This window comes from Leuciscus leuciscus (genome assembly GCF_965113295.1).
Source record: "Leuciscus leuciscus genome assembly, chromosome: 2".
In the NCBI taxonomy this organism is placed as follows: Eukaryota; Metazoa; Chordata; class Actinopteri; order Cypriniformes; family Leuciscidae; genus Leuciscus; species Leuciscus leuciscus.
In genome coordinates, this window is record NC_138726.1 from 21,697,332 (window position 1) to 21,722,801 (window position 25,470).

The 25,470-nt window shown below is 36.2% G+C and overlaps 4 protein-coding genes across 4 annotated transcripts; 2 read left to right on the forward strand and 2 right to left on the reverse strand.

Moving 5' to 3' along the window:
- The first annotated feature begins 206 nt into the window (after window positions 1–206).
- LOC309484383 (uncharacterized protein) lies at window positions 207–4,729 on the forward strand. The gene is made up of 4 exons (XM_082150681.1): window positions 207–729; window positions 1,304–1,636; window positions 1,710–1,837; window positions 1,929–4,729. The coding sequence occupies exons 1-4, from the start codon at window positions 345–347 to the stop codon at window positions 2,289–2,291; spliced, it is 1,209 nt and encodes a 402-aa protein (XP_082006807.1). The 5' UTR covers window positions 207–344; the 3' UTR covers window positions 2,292–4,729.
- A 5,738-nt stretch (window positions 4,730–10,467) lies between these two features.
- LOC309492355 (bolA-like protein 2) lies at window positions 10,468–13,230 on the reverse strand. Its single transcript, XM_082161289.1, has 3 exons — window positions 13,027–13,230; window positions 12,752–12,849; window positions 10,468–10,806 (listed from the first exon to the last, which is right to left on the reverse strand). The coding sequence occupies exons 1-3, from the start codon at window positions 13,087–13,089 to the stop codon at window positions 10,707–10,709; spliced, it is 261 nt and encodes an 86-aa protein (XP_082017415.1). The 5' UTR covers window positions 13,090–13,230; the 3' UTR covers window positions 10,468–10,706.
- A 340-nt stretch (window positions 13,231–13,570) lies between these two features.
- On the forward strand, window positions 13,571–18,260 carry slx1b (SLX1 homolog B, structure-specific endonuclease subunit). Its single transcript, XM_082152974.1, has 5 exons — window positions 13,571–14,074; window positions 14,201–14,252; window positions 16,755–17,075; window positions 17,178–17,393; window positions 17,936–18,260. Exons 1-5 carry the CDS (start codon window positions 13,902–13,904, stop codon window positions 17,963–17,965), a joined length of 792 nt encoding a protein of 263 aa, XP_082009100.1. The 5' UTR covers window positions 13,571–13,901; the 3' UTR covers window positions 17,966–18,260.
- LOC309486039 (uncharacterized protein) lies at window positions 18,212–24,306 on the reverse strand. The gene is made up of 7 exons (XM_082153118.1): window positions 24,156–24,306; window positions 23,797–23,915; window positions 23,397–23,516; window positions 20,692–20,745; window positions 20,393–20,530; window positions 19,979–20,101; window positions 18,212–19,884 (listed from the first exon to the last, which is right to left on the reverse strand). Exons 1-7 carry the CDS (start codon window positions 24,160–24,162, stop codon window positions 19,846–19,848), a joined length of 600 nt encoding a protein of 199 aa, XP_082009244.1. The 5' UTR covers window positions 24,163–24,306; the 3' UTR covers window positions 18,212–19,845.
- Between the last annotated feature and the right edge of the window lie 1,164 nt (window positions 24,307–25,470).

Consider the following 25,470-nt stretch of genomic DNA (forward strand, 5'->3'; position numbering starts at 1 on the left):
AAGAATAAAGGATGAGCATCTCCTCTCAGAGAAAGCATTTAAATTCCGTTATTACACTAAATGTTAATTAAATAAAACATAATGAAGGTGAAAATTAACAGAATATATTTTATTTTATAAAAGCGTACATTAGTAAAAATTATAATCATGCTGAGGACAAGATCAAGACGCTCTTATGAGTTTATTGACTTTTATTTTGAAGCATTTCCTGCCGTCAGTCTGTTTTGTTCAGTAGCTGCCTGGAACGCTTGAAATGACTCTAACGGCGTCCGCATTATAAGCATTCTGAAGAGATAACGTTAGACAGTAAGACCTATGCGTGAGACACGGTGTGTTTTTATAAAATGAATGCTCGTGTGAAAGTCAGCGGAAGGGAGCCGATATCACTGATGTCCAGATGTATGGAGGCCGCGCTCGAGACGGCGTTGCGCAGGGCATTTGAGGTGGCGCTTGAGATCGCGATCAATGAGTTCAGCAGACTTCTGGATAACAGCGAGAAACAGCGGGAGAACAACCGTCTCACATTACCAACACAGCATCTCAATCATGGGGAATCAAATCAGAGCAGCTCGTACAGTCTGCGAGAGGATAACGTTACACCGCAGAAACACGACGAAGTACACGCATATGTGGATGAGAGTGAAGGGCTGATGAATGGATCTTTTCACGAAATCTCTCATCACGATGGTCGTGTACGATCACACGAAATGAACACTTCACCTATACATGGTGCGTAGCCTATCTCAAAATGAAAAACAGAAATCTTGTGATTAGATAATGACAGTAATCACAACTGTAGACAACGAAAGTCACATTCAGACCCTTTACAGCATGATGGAAGTCAAGTAACGTTAGCTAAATTAAGTCCATTTTCTGAAAGTCAGTTTTTGAAAGAAGTCTCAGAAGAAATCTCTTTGAAATAAATGCAGAAGTCAAACCTGCATTTATCTGATCAAAAATACAGAACAACAGTTAAAATGTGAAATATTATTACAATTTAAAATAATATTTTTTTAAATCTCTTTTTATATTCTTTAAAATATGATTTATTTCTGTGATGCCAAAGCTGAATTTTCAGCATCATTATTCCAGTCTTCAGTGTCACATGATCCTTCAGAAATTAGTATAATAATTTAAACCATTAAATTATATCAATTATAGAATTATCAGAAATCAGTTATATTTTAAAGCATATCAAATAAATACAGGCTTGATGAGCATAAGAGACTTCTTTAAAAACTTTTTTAAAATAGTTATAATTTGTTGCCATTTTTTTGTCTTGATGTCACTTATGTCTTCACAGAGCAAGATACATCAGACCAAAAGGAGCTCAGCATAGATCTCATACAAGATGTACATCCAAGCGATCAAGCCGTAGCATTTCAGCCTGCAATTGAGCAAGTTAAGGTGAAAAGTGAAAAGTCAGATCCAGAAGAACTTGCACTGAATAGCAGCTCTGGATGTGGTTCTCCTTATTCTAGTCCAGACTATAGTTTTGACTCAACTTGTAATGAGGAGTTTGTGCACAACAGAATCACTTTAGTTCAGTCAAAACTGCTAGAAGACTGGAAGCCTGCTCCAGAGAAGCCACAGAAGGAGCCAGAACCTTTGGATCAAGAACCCAGCCACAGTCACGGTAATGGTTAATCCATAAAAGTGTTCCGCTGTACTGAAAAATCTTGTCAGTGATTTATGTTTTATTTCCTCAGGCTCCTCAAAAATCAATTTGCCATCCAGTGGGAGCGTCTCTCTTGTCTCCACCCCGTTTCACAACCTTTACCTATCAGAAGACGACAGGACATCCCTCACGCAGTCAACGCAAAACCGTAATGAGCAGGTGAGGACAAACATCCATTCCAGTCTGTATATTTGTAAATTATGTAGCCGTGTATTTCACAGTTCAAATGATCTGTTATCATCCCATTCAGCATCACAGAACCATATTAATGAGTGTGGAAGAAGGCACTGTCGCAACCCGGCCGAGAAAGCAGCAGCTTTTCCCTCCAGGGTGCAGCCCGTATCACTGCAGCATGTGCAGCCGAGACTTCAATCGCCTGGAGAACCTGAAGACTCATTTAAGGATACACACTGGTGAGCGTCCGTACAGTTGTTCATTGTGCGGGGTGCGGTTTCGCCACTCGGGGGCGCTGACACGGCACTTCCGCATTCACACCGGGGAAAAGCCGTACGTGTGTGATGAGTGTGGGAAGAGTTTTAGAAACTGTGGAGGTCTGCGCTACCACCAGAAATCACACCATCCTAGTACTGTCTTTGAAACATCACGCGTATGAAATTATTTCATTAGTCAGTTTTGCTAGAAAGCTTGTTGGCGTGTTCAGTCAGGTTTGAGGTTCTAAACAACTCGGAACCATCTGTAGGGGAGAGCGGCGCACAAACTAATGCGGGGTTGCAACACACATGGTTTAAAACATTCCACACTTGTTAGCATGACGAAACTTAGTGTATTTACGAGTTGCCATATCAACACTATATATATAATTTAAAAAAATAAAATACAGACAAATCTGATATTATTTTAATCTTGAATCTGTTATTTAAAGGGGTGGTTGATTATGATTTCACTTTTCTTACTTTAGTTAGTGTGTAATGTTGCTGTTTGAGCATAAACAACATCTGCAAAGTTCCAACGCTCAAAGTTCAAAGCAAAGGGAGATATTTGCTTTTAAAGAAATAGTTTAAGGACTACAACAAATGGCTGGTAGGGACTACAGGACATTCCTCTCGGGTTAGTGATGTCACCAACCCTAGAATTTACATAAACCCCGCCCCCGGGAACGAGATTTATAGATTATCATGACAGAATATGCTAATCAATGACTAGAAAATAGTTAACTCCACATTAGCTGCACAAATTCTTCAACTAACCATTCAGAAATGTCCTGTTGCTTCTACATGTTGTCACTTCTTCTTGAGTCTCTCCATCATTGTCTGACTCCGGTTTGAACATAAAAGGCTAAAAGTTTAGAAATTTTCAGTGCATGTGTGTGTGAGGTAAAAGGACACAAGCTGTTGAAGCTCCGCCCTCTGTGCCGGGAGCAGCAGCTCATTTGCATTTAAAGGGACAGACACAAAACTGTGCGTTTTTGCTCACCCTCAAAAAGTGACAACTTTAACATGCTATATATAAATATCTGTGGGATATTTTGAGCTAAAACTTCACACACACACTCTGGGGACATCAAAGACTTATTTTACATCTTGTGAAAAGGGCATTATACCACCCCTAACAGTTGAGATCCGAGTTCTTTAATGCTTCGTTCAGTAGCAGAAGACGCTAGCAGGGTTTAAATCCCAGTTGCGCAGGTGGGGCACGTTACACTGTTACATTGTGCCCCTATTAGAACTATGCTATTCTATTCTATACTTTTATGAATTCTATTGAGAAACCATGAGAAAAAAGTGGATAAAGACTGAGAGTCAATGTTCAGAAATAATGAATAAAAAATTTTTTTTAACTGTTGTATGGCTGTTTTCCAGTGTGTTTGTTGTCAAACTCAATTTTTATCATTTTTAATTATTAAAAAATGCCGTTATTTTATTTGAAGTTAATAATTGTATTTTATTGACAAAATATTTTAGTTTCTCTGGTATATATATATTTTTTTTATTAGATCAGATAACATTTTAAGCTGTCATATGGTCATGTGCCCCCCCACCGGGGCATGTTGTCACATTTCACTTCCATTCTTTTGGGGTATATTAAGAAAAAAGTATACGCTGTATTAATAAAACAAAACCACATAATTGTACTAGACGTGGGAAATTATGTGGGAAAATATAAATTTTCTGAACCCCAAGTGGATTTACACAAACTGAGAAAGTCAAAAAGTGTTAGGTTGTGCCCCGCTCTCCCCTAGTTTTTTTGTTGGACCTTGCTGTGAATTTTATATTTTTAAGTTATAGACTGTGAAACATCAACAGGTATAATAAAGTTGTGTGTTTGTGTGGAAACATTGTTATTGTTTTATCTGGATTTTTACCTAATTTATCTGTATTTTGAAATGTGATTTGATCTTTGTCTAAATAATGTGAAATAACCATGAACTGCACTGTATTTGAAAGGCCTAATTTGAAATGTTATGATATTACAACTAGGCCAGTATTAGACGCCAGTATATTTTTAGGCTTGCAATTATTAAATATGCATTTGAAACATTTAGCTGTAAAAAGTAATTTTAAATTAAATTGTTAAAATAATCATCCGTATTTTATGAATCCTCAATCATCATTTATTTTTTATCTTTTAACATCTTAAATTGTGCTTGATAAATATTAATGCAAATTACATACATAATTACATAAGAGTGAACATACACTCTTGTTCAAAGGTTTGGGGTCAGTAAGATTTTTATTATTTTTTAAAATAAATGAATACTTTTATTTGAATGCATTAAATTGATCAGAAGTGACAGTAAAGACATTTGTAATGTTAGAAAAGATTTCTGTTTCAAATAAATGCTGTTCTTTTGAATTTTCTAAAAAGAATTATCATGGTTTTCAGTTCACAAATATATTAAGCACAACCCTGATAATAAGAAATGTGTATTGAGCACCAAATCAGCACATCAGAATGTGACACTGAAGACTTGAAGACATGAAAGGGTACTGGAAATTCAGCTTTAAATCACAGGAATAAATCACATTTTAAAATTGTAATAATATTTCATAGTCTTACTGTATTTCGTATTATCAAATAAATGCAGCTATAGTGTGCATAAGAGACCTCTTTACCAGAGGAAAATGTGGTAAAGAAATATTGAACATTTGAAATATTGGCCACATGTAAGCCATCCTCTCCTCTGTGCCTTTTTAACTCAGATCTTCCTTCCATTCATCTCCACAATCCAAGATAGACTGGAACTCACATGGTAATTTACTGTATCTTACTTGGTTCTTTTACAATAGTATTTTAGTCACTTCTGAAAATTAATTAAACTTAAGAAGTTTAGAAGTTCAAATTCTACTTTACTTTGCTAATAATTATTTTATTAATTTATCAGCTTTTAAAGATCGGTGGTCTGTGCTTGATTTCATACACTGATTATGAAATGTTATTTTTTAAATATAGAATTGCTCGGTTGTAGGTAAGAGCATATAACCAGGGACTGTGACATCCACATGTGACATGTACCATCACACCCACTAGTAAAAAGCTGCTGGGTCATGACACATTTGCTGGTTTCACACAGAAGAGGAACCAGAGTAGAGAACACATGTTATTTTCCTAGTTATGCTTTCAACCTGTCCAAATGCTCACAATTTCTTATCAATCCAGGGATCAGTAGGTCACTGGCATTGTTTGGGGTAACGCATATCAACTAACATGAGTTATGTAGTCAGATTACTTTTTTTAAGTAATGAGTAAAGTAACGCATTGCTTTTAAATTTACAACAAAATATTATATAGTTTATTATTTACTATATTTAATTTGATAAATATATATATACATACATACATACTGACAGATTAAAAAGCGCCAATGTGGATTGCTGTAATTGGCAAACGTGGGGAGCTGCAAAATCAAATGAGAAATAATCAAAAGCATCGTTTAGCATCGCTTCACTAAACGGCCTTTAAATGGCAGGAGGCATTGTGCAAATCAAAAACAGGCAAAGCAACAAATGAATATTATTCAACATATCCTAACTTTTTACAGAAAACATTCAGATGTAGATGTATAAGTAACATAAAAATGTTTTCTCAGTAACGGTCCCTGATTACAGTTACATTTATTTATTAACTAAATTACATAACTAGTTACTTCCCAACACTCTGTATATGTGTGTGTGTGTGTGTGTGTGTGTGTGTGTGTGTGTGTGTGTGTGTGTGTGTGTGTGTGTGTGTGTGTGTGTGTGTGTGTGTGTGTGTGTGTGTGTGTGTGTGTGTGTGTGTGTGTATACAGTATGTGTATCAAATACTTGTTCTCCCCCCTGTGTGTGTATATATATATAAAATCTCACATTTTGTAAAATGTTATAAAATCAAGAATATGAGATTTGTTTATTCTCTTTAACCTTTATTTAACTGACAAAAGTTTAAATTACAATAAATTACATTTTCTAAATATAAAAAAATTTTGACTGATGGCTGCAGCAACACACTCCAAAAAAGTTGGGACAGAGGCAAAATAAAATTGAGAAAAATGTAGAATATCCAATTGTTGAACAAATATTTTGAAACAGTCCACAATTAGCAGGTGAATTGGTAGGTGAGGGTCTCGTGTTTGGTTATAAAAGGAGAATCCAGCAAAGACTCTGTCTTTGCAAGCAAAGATGGGTCATGGCTCACCATTTTGTGCCAAATTTCATGAGAGAATTGTCAAACAATTCAAAAATCAGATTTCTCAATGCAAGATTACAAAGTATTTAGGTCTTTCTCCAACTACCATACATTAGGGTGACCATATTCCAGGACATGTCCGGCCGGGATTTCGAGATCGCCCAAAATATCCGGGATACGGCTTTTGCTTTCTCGTCGCCATTCTTTTTGTTTACATGCACACCTTTTGATTCAGTAGGACTGAATTAATTCCGATTGGTGAATCTAAATGTAGTGTTTACATGAACGCTAAACAAGTGGTCGGTTGATGTGCGTTTTAGCATTGCTAAGAAAATTCCTGTGTTTTCGTCTCGATCGGGATCCGTGTGAAGCAGAATTCATGACCTGCAAAGCTGGCACGTACGTGTCAGTGTCAAATAATGTAAACATAATGAATGGTGACTGTAGAAAGCAAAAGCCGAATCCCGGGCATTTTGGGCGATCTCGAAATCCTGGCCAGATATGTCAAACAGGACGTATGGTCACCCTACCATACATAATATTATGAAATGATTCAAAGAATCCAGAGAAATCTCAGTACACATAGGGCAAGACCTCTGTTGAATGTTCATGACCTTTCAGCCCTCAGATGGCATTGCATGAGAAACCATCATGCTGCTAAATATACCCACATGGGCTCAGGAGTACTTTTTAAAACCGTTGTCACTTAACACAGTCTGACACTGCATTAAGAAATGACACTTGAATCTCTGTCATGCAAGGAGAAAGCTATACTTTTATTCAATAGTTTTCTGGGCCCCGAGTTCATCAAAGACAGTGGAAATGTGTTCTGCGGTCAGATGAGTCCACGTTTCCGCTTGTTTTTGGGAAAACTGACTTTGAGTTCTCAGTCCCAAAGATGAAAAGGACCATCCAGATTTTCATGACAGGTGCAAAAGCAGACATCTGTCAGTGTATAGGGATGCATCCGTGTAAATGGCATGGGTGACTTGCATATGTGTGAAGGTACCATTGATGTGGAGGCGTATATTATATATACATGATACATGACAACTCTCCTGTGCCATGTTGAGAGAAATCGGGATTGAGGTGCAGAGGTGTTGTGTGCGCTGTGTGAACATGATGTTGTACTTTAAGACTGAATGTGAGCATGCATTTACTCATCTCACTTGCACCGAAACAGATTCACTATTCCTCAAAATGCTTAAAAACAGTGAAATGCAAACTCAGAATATTATGAAAATATTATGAATATTATGAAAATATTATGATGATGAGATGCACATCACATTTGTGTTTCCATTTTTATGTAATTTTTTTCTGAAGTGTTGAACCTTTTTCTTCAGCGTCCTATTCTTCTGCAGTCCAAAATGTCAGGACGGCTGAAAGATTTGTTTCAGCTCTGCCCCCTTTACTGTACAGTCTTGAATTTGCATTTCCTTCAGCCTGAGGCTTATTATTCATTTCACTTTTGATGTAAAAAGGCCTTTATATTTTCCAAAAATGAAACATTAATATTATTACAAAAAAATGTGTTGAGTAACGTAATGCTTTCCATAAAAAGTAACTAAGTAACGTAATTAGTTACTTGTTTAGAGAGTAACATAATTTTGTAACGCATTACATTTAAAAATAACTTTCCCCAAAACTGGTCAGACTGGTGCCAGACCGAGTTTGGCTTAAAAATCCTTTACCCGGATTTGAGAGGAATGCCATACTGTCTGTGCTTTAGACCGAGAGAGCTTTCTAGATTGGACATCTGACTGAACTGCTGGTGAGATATTGTGAGAGTACCTACAAACCATGAGAAAAGGTAAAAGATGTGTATGCACATTTATTTCGTCAATTCGCTTTTATTTAACGCATTGCAGATTTTCTCAGTTTGTGAGTGCCTGTGCAGTTCTGTAAAAAAAAAAAAAAAATTGCAAAGACTGTAGATTTTATTATGAATTTAAACGTATTGTGTATCTGTGGCAGAATGTAACAGTGGTGGTGCCCTTGGTACCTTTAATGAAATCATCAGTGTTTAGACACTGGCTAGAGACTAGTTGTCTCAGTGTGATTCATGGCCTGGACATCAGACGCTAGACCCGATTAAAGACAACAAAAGAGTCACACGGTTTACCTCACATATTTCAGACTGACTGCAAACTCAATGAAAGCTTCTGAATTCGGCCAGCTACTGCAAGTCCACCTGTCACGATCTGAATGTTGGTCTTTCATAATCAATTTCAGTTTTCCAATTTCTCTTCCAATAGCATGCACCTTACAAAATACATTTCCAGTTTCCTATGTATGTTAGTACCTCACTCTTACATAGAGAGAGAGAAAAAAAAATGGTAGAAAAGCTGTCATCTGGACCACACCCTTCAAAAGGAACACTTTTGTTCCATATTTACCCCTAGAGGGTGCATACTGGTATCTTAAAGGTACATATTCTTACCTCAAATGTATAGTACCGAAATAGTAGGCTATGTACCCATTAAAAAGGAGCCACCATAGTGACAACTTTTATACCATTTTGTGTGTGTGAATGGTGTGAAGTGCTGATATTTTGAGATCTTGTGATTAAAAGAAATGGCTCTTTCATTGCAGTGTCAAAGTTACAAAGTGGCTTTGAGTGCAATTTTGCAATGACAAACTTGCACATGCTAACGAACATTGCAGTCATATTTGTTTTACTTTTATTGTCATGCAACGAGATTTCTTTTCTGTGCACGTAAAGTGACAGAACAGCATGTTAAATACTGATTTCACTGTAATATTACTGTCAGACACATGTAAGTGTGAGCAGACTGTGTGAGAAAGAGCACTGAACGCCTGCTGTGGTCTGTTGTCTTTATATCACACAGCAGGAGGCCCGTCTGCCCTTCAGCTTCAGCACAAATCGTACATGCTTTTAGCTTCATGAATAAAACATTTGCTCTTGCAATGCTGTTATTAATCACACGTTATATCTGTCTGAACATAAGAGGTTATGTCTGTTCCTGAATCAATGACAGGTTTCCATATTATCCAAGCCATATTTTTATGTTTGGAAAGCACTTAAAGTGTGTATTAATTGCCTTGGTATTGTAAGACTTTGTTACCATGAGCTTCAAAGGTTATTCGTTGCAATAATCATAATTTGTCCTTGGTTCTCAATGGTATTTGTCCAACTTATAAAATCTGGAGAACAGGGAGCCTCGGTATATAGTTCAACAAAAAGTTAAAAAGCTGTCATAATTTTACACTCAAATTATTGTGAGACAAAAAAAGGAGAAGTTTTCAATAATGTTCATGCTGTTATTTTTGATAAAGTTAAAGTTGATGGGGATATGCACCTAAAAGTATGTGTCTTTGTGTGAGGAACATACTGAAATATCAGTTGTAAGTTGAAAATATTGTTTGCCAGCTGTGGTCAGCATTCATTTATGTTCTGACAGGATAAATGTGTTACTTTGGTAAATTCCAGCTGAACTGAGGTAAAGAATCAAAACAGACTAATATAGTTTTTAGATTTCAGAGCTTTCAAAATGAACTTTTATTACATATATAATATATTATGGGTTTTTGAACAAAGTGAAATTGGTGGCCATATTTTCTGTATCAAAATATTGTCTGAGCAATCCTTTAAAGTTTAAACCTTTGGCAGCTTTCACTCCAAAATGACAAATGATAAAAATGTAACTAATGTGACTTGAAAATGTCCACAAAGTTTTAGAATTTCAATTAAATCAAACAAAAAAATACAGTATGACAAAATGAATAAGAAATAAGATTCTATCTCAGTTACTAATATCGTATGTACATTGATCATGTGACTCCTTTGTACAAACAGTAATATGTTCCTCCACTGAAGCACAAGATGCTCTTTGGATCACTCTCAAATCATCAGGTTTTAGGTATACAAAATTGTGGAGTTCATGCAGCTGGAGTTCTGCTGTCATTAAAGCTAATGGGGGAAAAAAATCAGATACTAAGGGATTATGAAAATAGGTTTGATTTTCAGATTTCAAAAGCAAAGTGAAATTAACAGTATCGAATGATTTGTTGGTGGCAATATTTTCTAAATCGAAACATTCTGTATGAGCCATCCTTAAAGTCTAAACCTTTAGCAGCTTTCACTCTAAGATGGAAATTAAAATATGTCATCACACATTAATAATCTGACAACAACCAACAAATTCGGTTCAGAAATGTTCTTTATTGTCAGCAAACTACATTTCAAAGATCCCTTGTATAGCACATAATGCATTTGACAAAAATGTGAAGCATAATCACTTTATAAATACAAATTAACTGATTTAAATTACATTGGTGTGATTATACTTTGAGGGGAATAATGGAAGCATCACCAAATAAAAAAGTCCCTGCTGTTTTATTTGATGGCTGCGTGAATGAGTTTTGAGTGTGTCTGTACGTGTCATTGTGCTTTCTGTTTATCCCACTGCTCTGGTGTCAATGTTTTCTGCTCGAATGCATGGATCTCTTTCAGCTCCTCGGCAAGGCAATTATTCACCATCCTACCAACAAACATAAACACAGACATTTATAAAAACATCACATGAGGTCAGTAAGTCTATTGATCCCAGCATGCCTGTTCCTCACAGCTTGCCTCCACAGATCCATCCTCTCTAAAGACAATACTCTTCCACATGACTTGGTCCTGTAAAAAGACCCAGATCATTCTGCTAAGCCTGCACATCTGCGTCCGTGTCTGAGGCACTCTCAGACAGCTGGGACACTTGACCTTTGCACAACACTCTCCACTGACAGCATCATTGATTCAATCAAACATTTTTATTCCCATTTTCAGGTGTTCCGTACTTGGCTGAAACAGCATGCCAATTGTTTTCTTAAATGGCAATATCCACTACTGATATGAAATGCAACCTGCTTGCCACATATCAATAAAATGCAATAAAATTAAAGCCCCGCCCCCTTCCCCCACACAGATGATTCGACTATTAGTCGACAATAGGCAAGATTTGACGATTCTGATTTGACTATGAAAATCCTTAGTCGGGGATTGTCTAGAGCTGGTGTGCTGCTGGCGACTAACAGCAAACTCTTGCTTGTACTGTTTGTTATTTTTTTGTTCTTCCTTGTCATTTCTTATCTTCGCTTTATTTTTTGTTATTATTTACTTCAGTTACTGTAAAGAGACATCCACTCTTGTATTGCATGTTTGTGTATTTTGGGGGTGGAGCAATGAAATGTGTTTGTTTGGGTCGTGTTCAACAATGTTTCTCAGAAATCGCTTACTGCACCTTTAACTTGAGAGATGACATTCACATAGCGATTAGACATTTTTGTTCATTAATAAATTAAACAACAGGCATTAATCATGTGCATACATTTAACTTATTATATTAGTTCGTAAAGAGAGGTCCAAAAACCCCACTGAAAATCTGGGATCAAAAATTTAACTAAAAATGTAAAGACTCCCTGTGGTAAAAATCAAGTTTTAAATGTTGTTTATATGTCTATGTGGTGTTTTTAATATGCTTTAAACAAATCATGTGCACATTCATAAGTCAACAACAAGTAGTATTTTCTCCTTAAAACTGCAGTAAAAAAATTTTTTTTATTAATTACCGTAACATGTCCGACGTTGTAGAGAGCGATACATAAAACGCATTACCATTCTCATACAACGATTCGTAAACGAGACGAGATGTATAATTAACTTCTGAATCACTTTCTGGTTCAAACATTTATGGCTGAATTAAACCAGTATTTCCACTTGCCATTGTGCAGTGTTTACTACGGTAATGTTGACCGAGTGGATGAGGTATTCTGAGCTGGTGTGAGTGAGTGGAGGCGGGGACTAATATGCATATTCATGGATCTGTGTTTCCTAAATGAAGCCAGCTTTCAAGCTATTTTAAGACATGAAGAATTATTATTATTTAATTTGTTTTCACAAGAATATATCAAATATATAATTTGGGTGAAAAAGAAAAGAAAAAGAGATGCGCTTTAATGAATAAAATGTACTACAAAGTAGGGGGACTTTTACTAAAACTAGGATTTCGATTAAAACAAACATAAGTTAAAGTATTATAAAATTAATAAGAAATAAGATTCTGTACCTCTGAGTTACTAATATCATGTATGTACATTCGTGACATTGATCATGTGAACAAACAGTGACATGTTCTTCCACTGAAGCACAAGATGCTCTTTTTGGATCATTCTCAAATCATGATCATCAGGTTATCGGCTGCACACAATTGTGGAGTTCATGCAGCCGGAGTTCTGCTGTCATTAAAGAGAATGGGGGGACATTTTATTTTCAGATTTCAAACTGAAATTAAGATTATAATGTGAACATTAAAAATGAACACTAAGAAAGGAGAAAAATAGAAGCATTTTTTTTCTAGTGGTTTCAGTCTTTTGTATTTTCTATGGATGAATGATTCTCTGTCTAATCCAAAGAAATCGTGAGCAGAAGAAGTAACTCACCTGTGTCTCTGCAACAATGCTTTTCCTTCAAACTGAGGGGATACAACAAGAACTTTAAAACTGGCAGCACATCTATTGGGAGACGTGTCTTCTACATCCTGAAAGAAAAACGGATTCTGACCAAATGCACAGAGTTTACATATTTTCGTTTAATTAACTGTTGAAATGTGAAAAAGCAACAGCTGCCTGTTTTACATCGCACATGTACATTGTATGATCTGTAATTCATTATGATTCCATGTTCATCTGGCTGTGCAGTTATTATTATTACATACCACGTGTATCGCACCAATCTCCGCCATCAGTTTTTCACGAATCAGATCTGGGGTGACTGACATATTTCCTGGGATAAAGTATAAGCTTTGGTGACGAAGAAGTTTTAATAAACGCTGAGGTTAATGATATCAATGTACAGTACACAGCGTCGATCTCTTCTAATTATGCTGTAACTACCGGGTATGCCTTAGAAAGGAGGAGCAGTCATTTAAACACCCATTTGGGCTTGGAATGTTACAGAGGCCACGCCTCTTCAAAAGAAGTGACCAATCCATTTATCGAAGTGTTTACCAGAGGCATGCAAACTGGCCAATCAAAGCCGAGAATTTGGGGTCCTTGTTGTTATCGGTGTTCTTTTCATTTGCTTGATCGGAAAAGCCAAATAATTAAATTGGAAGATGATCAAACCAAATAAAATCAATACAAAAGGTCAAATCTTTATTTGTTAATAAGGTGAAGCATAACCACACATTCAACTTAATATTGTATTCGTTTAACAAGTGACTCCTACATCGTATATTTGGTCAGGCCATACCCGGACATCTTTAACGGGCTAGTTTGAAACGAAAGAGCCACAAAACCAAAACATGTGAATGTTTTGATGATTCAAGTGGAGAAGAAAAAGAACAGGCGCTCCGTTTGTAGTCTTTAATATGATGCCATATTTATTTATATTAAATAAGAAGGTTCGATTATAGGATATAGTTATATCGCTTGAGATAAGGAACTCTTGAAAGGTGCTGTATAAATGGGGAAATTGTTAAATATTGCCAAGTGATTTGAAAAGATGACATGTATAAGTTGGAAAGAAACGTCTCTACGTTACTAACCCTGCCTCTGCAAAAGTGTTTGAGCCACTGTAGAAAAAAACAGGATGGTGGTAGAGGTGGAGAGTTTCTATGGCGTGTATATGCTGTACTGTACTAACCCGAAATTCAAGGGTAGAATATATATTGGCTTCACTGTGAACCCAGAGCGCCGTATCGGTCAACACAACGCAGGACGACACCGCGGAGGAGCCAAGAGAACCAGTGGCAGAGGACCGTGGTGAGATATCAGCTCAACATTTCACATGGCGAACAATTTACGACCAGATCTCTAAACAGAGATCTGTAGATCTGGTTCTGTGGTAAATGTACGTGTTTTTTTTTATTTTTTTTTATTCATTTTAAGGGAGATGGTTCTTATCATCCATGGCTTTCCATCTGATATTGCAGCTCTTCGGGTAAGTATACTATTCTGTTTTAATGTGTTATATCTTGTCTTTCATTTCCCCTTGGTACAAAATTCTCTTCTGTATGCTATGCTTACTTAAAGCTACACTATGTACCTTTTTGATAAAAGCAATGTTATTAACAAGAGAGTGCAGGGAAAGAAATATTCCATACCAAGCCTTTACTTTACCCAAATACTCTATAATAATGCTAGACAAAGGGGAGCTGGAGCGCTGCTGGTATCCCTTGTATCCTCTGGTGCTCTTGGAAGGGTTAAATGTTCATAAAAAAGAATTGGAAAAACTCCAGGTCCAGGCACTCAGTGGAATGCAAAAGTTAAAAACCCTTTATTGTTTTAAAGGGTTAAAACAAATCAATGCAACTATAAGTATGGCTTGATTCTGTCTGTTACCAACACCCTGACGAAGGCCAGTGGGCCGATACGTGGTGGCGTTTTAATGTTTTAGCCCTTTAAAACAATAAAGGCTTATTAACTTTTGCATCCCACTGAGTGCCTGGACCTGGAGTTTTTCCAATTCTTTTTTATGAACTCTATAATAAAGATTTATATTTTAGAGTCCTTTGGACTGATGTCACGGGAAATTGCTTACATGCATTCTAGGCTGTGTCCGGAATCACTTACTTCCCTACTATGTAGTAGGTGAAAAACAGTATGTGACAAAAGAAGTATGTCCGAATTCATAGTACTCATTAAAGAGTCGGCAAAAAGTACCCGGCCGGATGACCTACTACTTCCAGCGAGATTCTGAAGTGTGCATAATTATGATGGACACTTTACTATCCCATGAGGCCACGGCACGGGAGAGGATTTATGAATGACAGTGAAGTGACGTTGACGCTGATAGGTCACATGTCAGTGACAACATGGCGAATGTAGTACGTCCGGATTGCATTCACAAAATACACTTTCATAGTATAGAGAACATACTTTTTTAGCGCTGGAAATGTAATTACTTATTTAAAATAAGTACCTACTTAACCACAAATGCAGTCAGAGTAATATCTGTAGACAGAGAGGCCCTGTCCCAAAATAAAACCTAAGCCTTCGCATTCTTGTTCCGAGTCCACACTCCTTTTTTTCTTGTTTAACGGCGGGTTACGTCTAGCTTATTGGTGCGTTACTGCCTACTCTGCTCCGTAGTGTGGATCTTTCCCACCAACACACAAACACAAGCTCAATCAGCTAAAGAAACTAAATATTTTTTTTTTACCTTGGCTGCATCCAAAATTGTATTCCTCCCTATTATATAGTATGCGAAAAACAGTATGAGACAAAAGAAGAATGTCCGAATTCAAAGTACTCGTAAAAGACTATGCAAAAAGTACCCAGATGACCTACTGTTTCCAACGAGATTCTGAAGTGTGCATATGATGGGCACTTTACAATCCCATGAGGCCACGGGAGAGGATTTATGAATGACAGTGAAGCGACGCAACTGACTCTGGTAGTCCACATTATAAGGGCAACGTGGCGGGTGGTGTAATTGGGGTTTACATTCATACTATATAGGACAAACTTTTTTAGTAGTCACAAAGTAATTGTGCATTTTTGGACACAACTCTTGAGTCCACACTTTCGTGACGTAATGGTGCTTTGACTGTTCGGCTCACATCAGCGCCGCCTCGGCAAAAGTGTACATCAAGGTCACTTATTGGGCGCAAAACTGGCAGTAATTAAATTTGTTAAATAATACAAATATACTTTATGTATTTAATCTTGCCAATTCAACCACACCAATAAGCAAAAATGACTAGATAAAACATAAAGTGTGCCATTTCGGACAGGGCCAGAAAAGTAGTTGTGGCTGTGGGTTGCGTGAAGTTAAATGTTGGTTGTCACAACGAATCAGAAAAATGGATAATAAATCATTTAGAACCCGCTCTGATAAGATGATTTGTATCCATGTGTGTACACTGGTGCCTCGAACCACATTCATCTGAGGAGCACAGTTATAGAACAACCAAAACAATACATCTGCAAGACAAATTCAGTTTTATTGATTTTTAACCGCTAGAGGGCCGAAAGTTAGATAGTGTGGCACTAATAATAATGGTAACACTTTACAATAAGGTTTATTAGTTAACATTAGTTTATTTAGTAACTAACATGAACTAACAATGAGCTATACATTTGTTACGGTATTTGTTAATCTTTGTTAACGTTAGTTAATACAAATCCAGCTGTTCATTATCTGTTCATGTTAGTTCACAGTGCATTAACTAATGTTAATAAGATTTTAATAAAGTATTAGTTAATGTTGAAATTAACATTAACAAAGATTATTAAATACTGTATGTGCAGTTCATTATTAGTTTAACTAATGAACCTTATTGTAAAGTGTCACCATAATAATAATAATACAAAAATTGCCCAAACTGATTGATTCATATAATTGTATAAGAGTAATTATAATAATTTAGTGAAAACTACAAATTGAACAGTAAAACATCCAGACACATTACAGTAATAACCATCATCTTTCCTCTGCTAGTTTGAGTGGGCATGGCAGCATCCGCACACCTCTCGTCGCCTGTCCCATGTTGCCCGGCGCAGCCGTAAAGAGTCCAGTTTGCAGTTCCACTGGCGTGTGGTGTCAAACATGCTTCGGGTGGCGCCGTGGAATCGACTCCCCCTCACCGTGCGCTGGCTAAAGCAGGAGTACCGGATGGATTTTGCCCCTGTGCTGCAGCCTCCTCTGCACATTCCTCTAGCGTTTGGCTGTGTTCGTGCTAAGAGGAAACCGCAGCAGGAGTGTGAGGAGCAAGAGGAGAGACAGGTGGAGCGGTGTGTGTTGTGTGCGGTGTTTGTTAAGGTTAGTTTCACTCTGCTTTCAAAGTGGTTTTAAATAAACCAGCTCAAAATGTTGCAGGAATAACTGTGTCAATCTTTTTTTCTTTTTTTCTTTTGATTTCAGGCTGTGGATAGATTATCTTGTTTCCACCCTTCCTGTCATATGGTTTGTCATCTGATTTGCCTGGCTAAACACTTTCTGAAGGCAGACCCTTCCCACCTACTTCCTGTCGAGGGAAAGTGTCCTGGCTGTCATCACTCTGTGCTGTGGGGGAGTTTAATACGCCATAAAAACGGCTGTTTTGGTGATTTGGAAGAAATTACCTCGTCCTCATCTCAGGTCAGCTTTAATATGGTTTCAGAGTGTATTAAAGGAATAGTTCACTTAAAAATGAAAATTCTGTCATAATTTACTCACCCTCAAGTTGTTTCAAACCTGTATGAATTTCTTTTTTCTGCTGAACACAAAAGAAGATATTTTGAAGAATGTCAGTATCCAAGCAGTTGATGGAACCCATTATTTTTGTTCCTACTATGGAAGTCAATGGGGTCCATCAACTGCTTGGTTGATGGAGAAAAAATTTATTCATACAGGTTTGAAACAACTTGAGGGTGAGTACATTATGACAGAATTTTAATTTTTAAGTGAACTATTCCTTCAATATGTGTTGCCAATAAATGTAACCATTTCATTAAAACCCCAACATGGACTGAAATTATAACTATCATTTTTTCAGTTATGTTACAGAGATGTCAGATATAGATAGTGATGCATGACAGTTAAAGTTATTAAACTGTACTTGGAGTCAAGTGAAAGCTGCAGCTTTTAGTGAGACAAGTTAAATAACTGATTCACTAATTGTTCTTTATTCTTTTAAACAGAATCACTGGACAGATGAACTACAGTTGTGAAGAAAATGTGATGCAGCCGTTTCTGCATTTTGAGAAGTAATCATTGGACTGGATTATGACAGCTCACTAAGGTCAAGGCATCTGTACATTCTAAGAAATGTGGAATTAACAAGCATTTAACTCAGTTGACCTTTTGAAATAAAAGGATCTTCAGACATATTTTAAAATATGAAATAAAACATTTTAATTCAGCAATAATAATTGTTACAACATTGTGTGTAAGCTCAGTCATGCTGAGAATAATGACTGAAATCATGTGTGGTTATATTTATTGAACAATAAATCATTGAATTTGTGTGTGTGCGTGTGTGTGTGCATGTGTGCGTGTGTCAAGTCAAGTTTATTTGTATAGCGCTTTTCACAATACAGATTGTATCAAAGCAGCTTCACAGTATTAAATTAAAATAATACAACAAAGTTTGTTTCAAGAGGAATTTATTGATTGATAAAATTAGATTAAATATCCCCAAAATATCCCCATTTGTGTGTGTGTGTGAAGCATTATTTTTTCCCTATTCCTTGGTTGCAATGTTGAATTATCACTCAAAAAATGTTTTATTTGTATGGTTAAACAAGATGGAAACAGATGAACATTGGTAAGAATCTATAAGCCGTGAGGATGATTATTGGCTGAACAGTGAAATGTACAGCTCAGTAGCTTTTTATTATTGCTTGTTTTAATCGAGTAGTACAACTAATAGCGAGTTTGAAGCGGGATTACCTATGCATACAAGGAGGATGTCTGAAAGCAGTCATAACAGTTCTCACAATTATTATCATTTTTGTAATACTGATGATCAGTGCCATTGGCGGGACAGAAACACACTAAAAGTCATTAACGGTTGTGCCCACAATATAGATTATAAAGACATCACTGGAGCAATAATAATTCAATGATATCTGTCTGTACATTCAATTGACAAGGTGATTACATTCAAAGGATTTTGAATATATTTTAGGTATAAAATATAACATTTCATACTGAATGTAAAAGAAAGTTCATTTAAATTAAATGATAAAAAGTGATGGAATTTTAGAAACAGATATTAAATTAAATATGTTTCATAAAATATTGAGTGTAAATTCACAGTAATTGTTAGTGAAGGTTTAAAAGAATAATTGCATTGTTTTCTAAAAAATAACTAATTGTACTGCTACTTAGTTACTTTTCATGGAAAGCAATGTGTTACATTACTTTTGAGTTACTTTTTCTCCTCTGTGCTGGGCTTTCTTCCTTGTTTTTTATTTAAAAAAAAAAGGTTTGGCAAATGTAAAGGCCCTTTCACACCAATAGTGCAAATGCAAATTCATGCCTGTACAGTAGAGGGTACACGCTCAAACAAACCTTTCAGATGTGCTGCCATTATGGATTGCAATAAAGTAAGATTAAATACATAAAGTATATTTGTATTATTGAACATTTAATTACTGCCAGTTTGCATTTCACAGTTTTTTTTTTAATTCATTTTGAGGAATACTGAATCTGCTTTTGTGCGAGTTAGATGAGTGTTCACATTAAGACTATAAAAACCATCATGTTCACACAGCGCCTCTGCACCTCAATCCCGATTCCTCTCAACATGCGGACAGGAGAAGTGTCAGTCAATAAATGAGAAAACAAAGTAACTTGCGTAGCTTCTTTGAAAAGTAACTCAGATATTTTGTTGTAAATGTAAAAGTAATGCACTACTTTACTAGTTCCTTGAAAAAAGTAATCTGATTCCTTAACTCAAGTTACTTGTAATGCGTTACTTATCCCCAACACTGTTCACAGATACCTGAAATGTATAAAACTGATCATTCAATTCTGATACGCATGTTGAACAAACAGTGGATATATATTTTTCCAGGCTCTGAAGGTCTTATCACTGAAACTGTCCTCACCTAGGATCTGGAGCTCTGTTAACCGTGATTACCGGCTGAAAAAAAAGAAGTAAAAACACAATGAGTGAGTTTTCATCTCTTCCAAAACAGCATCTTACAACATGATCTACAGTTTTCACAGGGTCTTACCACACTAGACACGGGAGAGCAGCACTGAATGACCTTGCAGCAGTACGCAGCTAAAGTGGCAGAAAGGACAATATGGACTGCCAGCACCAGCTTTTGTAATGCTCGGTAATTTTCAACTGCAATCTGGGGGTAAAAAGATAAAAAAGTCAGTTATTTATATAGCACTTTATACAATACAGATTGTTTCAAAGCAGCTTCACAGTAGCGACCAGGGAAATAACAGCAATGATACTGCACAATTCTTCAGTTGAAGATGTATGTAAAGCAGCATTAAAAAGACATTAGTGTCATTATTCAGTTTAGTTTAATGTTGATTTAATTTAGTGTAATTGTAGCAAAGATCATCAGTTAGGAAACTAACTCAGTTCAAAAATCAGCATGGATTAAGAGAACTAACATTTAGCTGTTACTTACTCTTAAATGTGTACATATTGAGGATTCTTCTTCAGACCAACAATGATATAATCCCATTTGGTAAACACTTAAGTGCATGAAAATGCAGATCACACCGGCCAAACAGGCCACGACCTGCATTCCTAAACAGGCCTTCAGCTGGAAAAATACAAACAGTATTATTGGATGCACCAAAACAAAGGAATTCTGCATGCTTGGTGACCAAAAGTTTATTTTTCCTTATTGAATAAATAAAATTGTTTATGACAAATATACATGTTTTTATGTGTCTGGCAAAACGTTATGATCTGAAAACTTACAGTTGGGAGATGAAGATTCTGTGCAGCTATAGCCAGACTTCCAGCGATAAGTATCTACAAAAGGGAAATATCAGGACATATGATATATTGTGTCCTTAGAAAACATTCCGATTTTAGCCCTTGACTTTTCTCACTTATTACACATTTTCAGGTTGACCTGGTTTCAAAATAGTTTTACTGACTGACTAATCTGCTGTATTGGATATGATTTGGAAAGGCACAGTTTCCTTTATAACGTCCCATGTTCAGCAAAACAATGTCCAGGGTATACTTTGAGGCCCTCCAAAACAGCATTGTGTCAATAACAGCATTTGCGTTTCAGAACAGTTTTACCTGTACATTTTTGCAGAAAAAACTATTACCTTGAAAAAGAAGGCTGCTAACAAATGGCTAAGAGGGGACATTAAACATCATCACAGCCCAAACAGGAAAACCAGTGTGAAGCTAACTTTTGGGTTAGCCTACAAAAATACATAATCACTGCAGCACTCAGCATGGCTTGACATAAGGACTGCCCAATGGTCCATGCAGTGCGAATGTAAACAGTTGAGAAAGAAAACACATATTACTATTTTGGATCAGTGCATTAGCTCTTAAAGTGACAGCAGCTTAATATACTTAGTGCTGTTTGTGTCCTTAAAGCCACACTAAGTAGAAATTGTGTTTTTGTCAAACAGCGACCCCTAGAGTCGCCGTGGAATAAATATATTAGCCTATATTATAACGTTTTTACATGATTGCAGCTAAATCACAAGTAAATAGTCTATAGTCTAGTCCTACTGTATAATTTAATTTGTGTTGTTTTTATTGGAATGTAAACATTACAAAATGCCAGATAACATCAATTAAGTTAAATGTACGTCGCATTATTTCATAACATTGGCCGTTATGATGTCATTAGACATGATTATCATAATTTTTGTATTTTTTTTTTTTTGTATTTTATTTATTTATAAGGACAACGCACATTGATCAACATTACTGTAAATGTGCCAGTATTAGCCTACTGGCTAATTTTCAACTGCAGTCCTTCGGCAAGATGTTTAGAAACCTTTAAAATTATAAAATATACAGTAAACAAAAAGTACCTCAAGACATGATAAAACAACAAATAAAACAGAACAATTCTCACAACATAAAACCACACGAAACATCCAGAAACATTAAAACATCAGTACAATTGCCTGGCAACGGGCAGAGAATAGTTAATAGATTACAGATAATAGTTTGCAAATTGTGCTCGTTTACACTATACAACCTCTACGTTAGGCGTATTTATGTCCTGATAATTATGTGAGATATTGAAAGCTGTTCTCGTGATAATCGCAGGAATCAACGTCAACAGCGTCGTCTGATATCCCTCAGGACTACGTGATAAATACACCTCACAACACCTGAGTTCAGCTGGCAAACTAATTCGTGAGGCATAGCTATCTGATTTATCAAAACGATTCCTTTACACCTGGTCACATAAATGTATTTTTCAGTGCACGTCACCGAAAGCAACAGATATGAGCTGCATTTTATAGATCATCAGCTAAAATTTCAAAATCAAAGACCACAATAAGAGAGAGCAGTAAGCCTGGTAAGATCATTTCGTTTCTTTACTTTTAATGATGAAGATTGTGTGTTAAGCGTCTGCGACTTACTGTCTTTCACTTTGATTTGCGATAGTTTGCACGTTGGCTTGATGCAGTTGCTCGTCTGTGGTGATGCGTGTTCCAGCGCGTCGTCATATCTGGATATAACATATAGCCTATACAACGCTCTCACACGTTTTTTTATTTTTTTTTGCATTTTTGGGAGGAGTACAATTTGCATATGTGGTTTCAACAACCATATGCATTTACACTTGTCCAGTTTCGTCTGGAATGCGTCTCAGATCTCCTCCTGAAGTGGTTTGAGCGATCGGATCCAAATCCGTCTCAAATGCGTTTCCGAGGGCATTTAAACCTGGACTTTTCACGATCGGATAGGTATCCGATCTGAGAAAATGCATGAAGTGGCCAGGTGTAAACAACCCCCATGACAAAAACATACGCACGAAAGCCGAAAACAAACGCTGGTTGGCCTCTCACGTCCAAATTTGACGAAGTGGTGGGGGAAGTGACGTATGCCGTAAAGCAGTCGAATTTTGTAGTTCTTTTTGTGCTCTGGTTACTACCCGAACCCCGAAGTTACATAGTGCCAGTAAAAGCGATACAGACCCTGTCAGGCTATGGCAGACGTGTCATTCAACCTATTGTAAGTCGATGTACCATCACAAGGATCTTGGAAATATATTATGAAGGTTGAAAAGTTACATAGTGTTGCTTTAATGTAAATTAAACAACAAAAGATCGCTCACTGCTCTTGACTCTTGCAACTTTAATAAGGATTAATCTATATTTCTATCATGACAACTCTCAGAAGATTTTTACAGTAGAAAATACAGAGTAGACTCCCCAGACTATGTTCAATCTTAAAAGATTGAGCTTGGTCTGGTGATAGCCAGACTATCAGTCTTCCCTATTATCCAATACTATATTCCTGCAATACCAGTGGCTGCTTTGTATAGATTTTTAGGCCTACTTAATTTTTATCACCTATTTATCCACACATTTAGGCATTCATTAATTCATCGATTTCTCAATGTTTTTATAGAGGAAAAACAAACGAAACGAAATGAAATTATTCTGTTAAATGTGAAGTGTAGGCCTACTTACTGTCATGGAGGTAATAATGCCACTCACTGTCCCCTCAATGTCCACTGTCCTGTACATGTCATCTAAATGTAACACGAAGGTCACAGATGTTAAAAACACAGCCAACGCAATCTGCGTTACCTGTAATGAACCACAAAGACATTTACGAAAATTAGCCATGGGTGTATATATAAAATAAAAAAATTACAGCCTGACATAGTACTGTAAAAAACAAAACAAAAACAACAACAAAAAAACACTATGACCAAAAATCTGCAATTGTTGTTACACTTAACCATTCTAAAATGAGAATCTGACACACAAAAAAAGTTTACTACAGTTATTCTGTAGGCTACTGTTAGTCATTTTTCACATCAATGAAAAAAGGTTTGTCAGCGGATAAGTTGTAAAGTACACGCACTCCTAGTATTTTGGGTTCAGCCTCCAGGTATTTATGTTTTTGATTCGGGTTTTTCTGAAATCGGATGTCCAAAATCTCTCCGGGGTTCCGATCTTCTCCAGACTCCATCTGCGGTTCATCTGTCGACGACAGTTTCATGATTAAAGTTATTAATACACTTACATTTATAAACAGATAGAACATTAAAGCTAAAATCGCCACACTCATATTAGTTTTGATTCAATTCAGCAGCATAAATAAATCTATAAATCTGTGAATTGCATAGAGGGAGAGGAAACCCTTTTTGGATGAATTCCAGGAGCATTCCTAACAAAATGAAGCGGAAAAAATAACTCGCAGAAATATGCAAATAAACGTACCTGCCATTTTGCTGATCCTCCTAAAGCGGCAGCCTAAATTCTTGCGAAAATACTTGCAACTTGCAATAACTTTACTTTCTCTGCGCACTTATCTCTTGGAGTGAATTGGTCCCGCCCCGTTACGAAATCGAGTTCTCCAAGAACATCTGAAAACAGTTAGTCAGCTGACAGCAGCCCGATACTAATATAAACCCGAAAAGCATCCACATACTTAAATGTATGACCCTTACAAAAAAAAAGAGCATATTCAAGTAGCCTATGCTATTATAAACTACTTATTTTAAACTAAAAACAAGAAAGTATAGGCCTACTTTCAGTCTATTTTTTTATTAGGGTACTTCTCAGAAATTGCACTTAGCCTAAGTGCACTCCTGGGCAAAAAAACAAACAAACAACAAGAAGAAGAAGAAGCAGCCCAAAACGGCTAAACACTAGGCCTAAGATTTTTAAATGTTATTAGGCTATTGGTCAGAAATTAGCTAAATTTAAGCAAATGCACTTCTTAAAAAGCCATGTCTCAGATTATTTTTTATTTTATTTATTTTCTCAGAATATGAAGTTGGGAGTGTATAAAGTTTAGCACCATGCAGTTTACATAGCCTACTGTCTTATAAACTTGTTTTGGAATCCACTAGCTTACAATAGATCTGATGTTTATTCATAAAGAAAATGTATAAAGAAAAAGTAGCCTTTACTATGCAGTATACAACTACTAAACTTGTAGTTTACTGAGAGTATACTTTAATTAAACAAAAAAAATGTGCTGCAAGTATTTGACTAGTAAATTAACAGTATATAGGCCTACCTATAGGCTAAATTTACTTGTAGTGCAGTTGCAGCAAACGAAAGACTTACTAGTTGTGTACTCAGAGTTTACTACTGTTACACTAAAAAGTGGGCCAATTTAGTCCCAAGTAGTATTGAAACAGTACACTTACACGTACTATTCATATTAGAATACAGTAGGCCTACTTAAAAATTGAACTTGAAGTATACTTTTTTTTGTTAGTATAAGTAGGCTTCATTCACAGTTGTTCAATCTGATGTCTTTCGTGATCAAACTTTGTGTTTGTTTAAATGAGGTACATCAGGAAAATCATTATTATTTTTCATATTCATCAGCCCATTCTCTTTGAGACCATAGCCATTTTAAAATGTACTCTTTCCTCTCTATTCCTCATTATGTGAATTTTGTAAAAAAAGAAAAGAAAGAAAAAGCTCTAAATGCAATTCATTGTGATTTATTTTATTTTTTATAAACTGATGACTGTGAAGCATTGCATAAACTCAAATGTTTTAAACGCTGTCACTTAAA

What these genes read in the sequence shown, in the direction of transcription:
- LOC309492355 (XM_082161289.1), bottom strand. Translation starts at nt 13,089, where the DNA reads ATGTCAGTCACCCCAGATCTGATTCGTGAAAAACTGATGGCGGAGATT. An exon ending in AGATTGGTGCGATACACGTG is followed by an intron (nt 12,850 to 13,026) that starts GTATGTAATAAT and finishes TTTTTCTTTCAG; the next exon opens with GATGTAGAAGACACGTCTCC. An exon ending in GCATTGTTGCAGAGACACAG is followed by an intron (nt 10,807 to 12,751) that starts GTGAGTTACTTC and finishes GTTTGTTGGTAG; the next exon opens with GATGGTGAATAATTGCCTTG.
- LOC309484383 (XM_082150681.1), top strand. Translation starts at nt 345, where the DNA reads ATGAATGCTCGTGTGAAAGTCAGCGGAAGGGAGCCGATATCACTGATG. An exon ending in GAACACTTCACCTATACATG is followed by an intron (nt 730 to 1,303) that starts GTGCGTAGCCTA and finishes ATGTCTTCACAG; the next exon opens with AGCAAGATACATCAGACCAA. An exon ending in AGAACCCAGCCACAGTCACG is followed by an intron (nt 1,637 to 1,709) that starts GTAATGGTTAAT and finishes TTATTTCCTCAG; the next exon opens with GCTCCTCAAAAATCAATTTG.
- LOC309486039 (XM_082153118.1), bottom strand. An exon ending in CTGAACCCAAAATACTAGGA is followed by an intron (nt 23,517 to 23,796) that starts GTGCGTGTACTT and finishes GGTTCATTACAG; the next exon opens with GTAACGCAGATTGCGTTGGC. An exon ending in AGAATCTTCATCTCCCAACT is followed by an intron (nt 20,531 to 20,691) that starts GTAAGTTTTCAG and finishes GTATTTTTCCAG; the next exon opens with CTGAAGGCCTGTTTAGGAAT.
- slx1b (XM_082152974.1), top strand. Translation starts at nt 13,902, where the DNA reads ATGGTGGTAGAGGTGGAGAGTTTCTATGGCGTGTATATGCTGTACTGT. An exon ending in CTGATATTGCAGCTCTTCGG is followed by an intron (nt 14,253 to 16,754) that starts GTAAGTATACTA and finishes TTCCTCTGCTAG; the next exon opens with TTTGAGTGGGCATGGCAGCA. An exon ending in TTACCTCGTCCTCATCTCAG is followed by an intron (nt 17,394 to 17,935) that starts GTCAGCTTTAAT and finishes TCTTTTAAACAG; the next exon opens with AATCACTGGACAGATGAACT.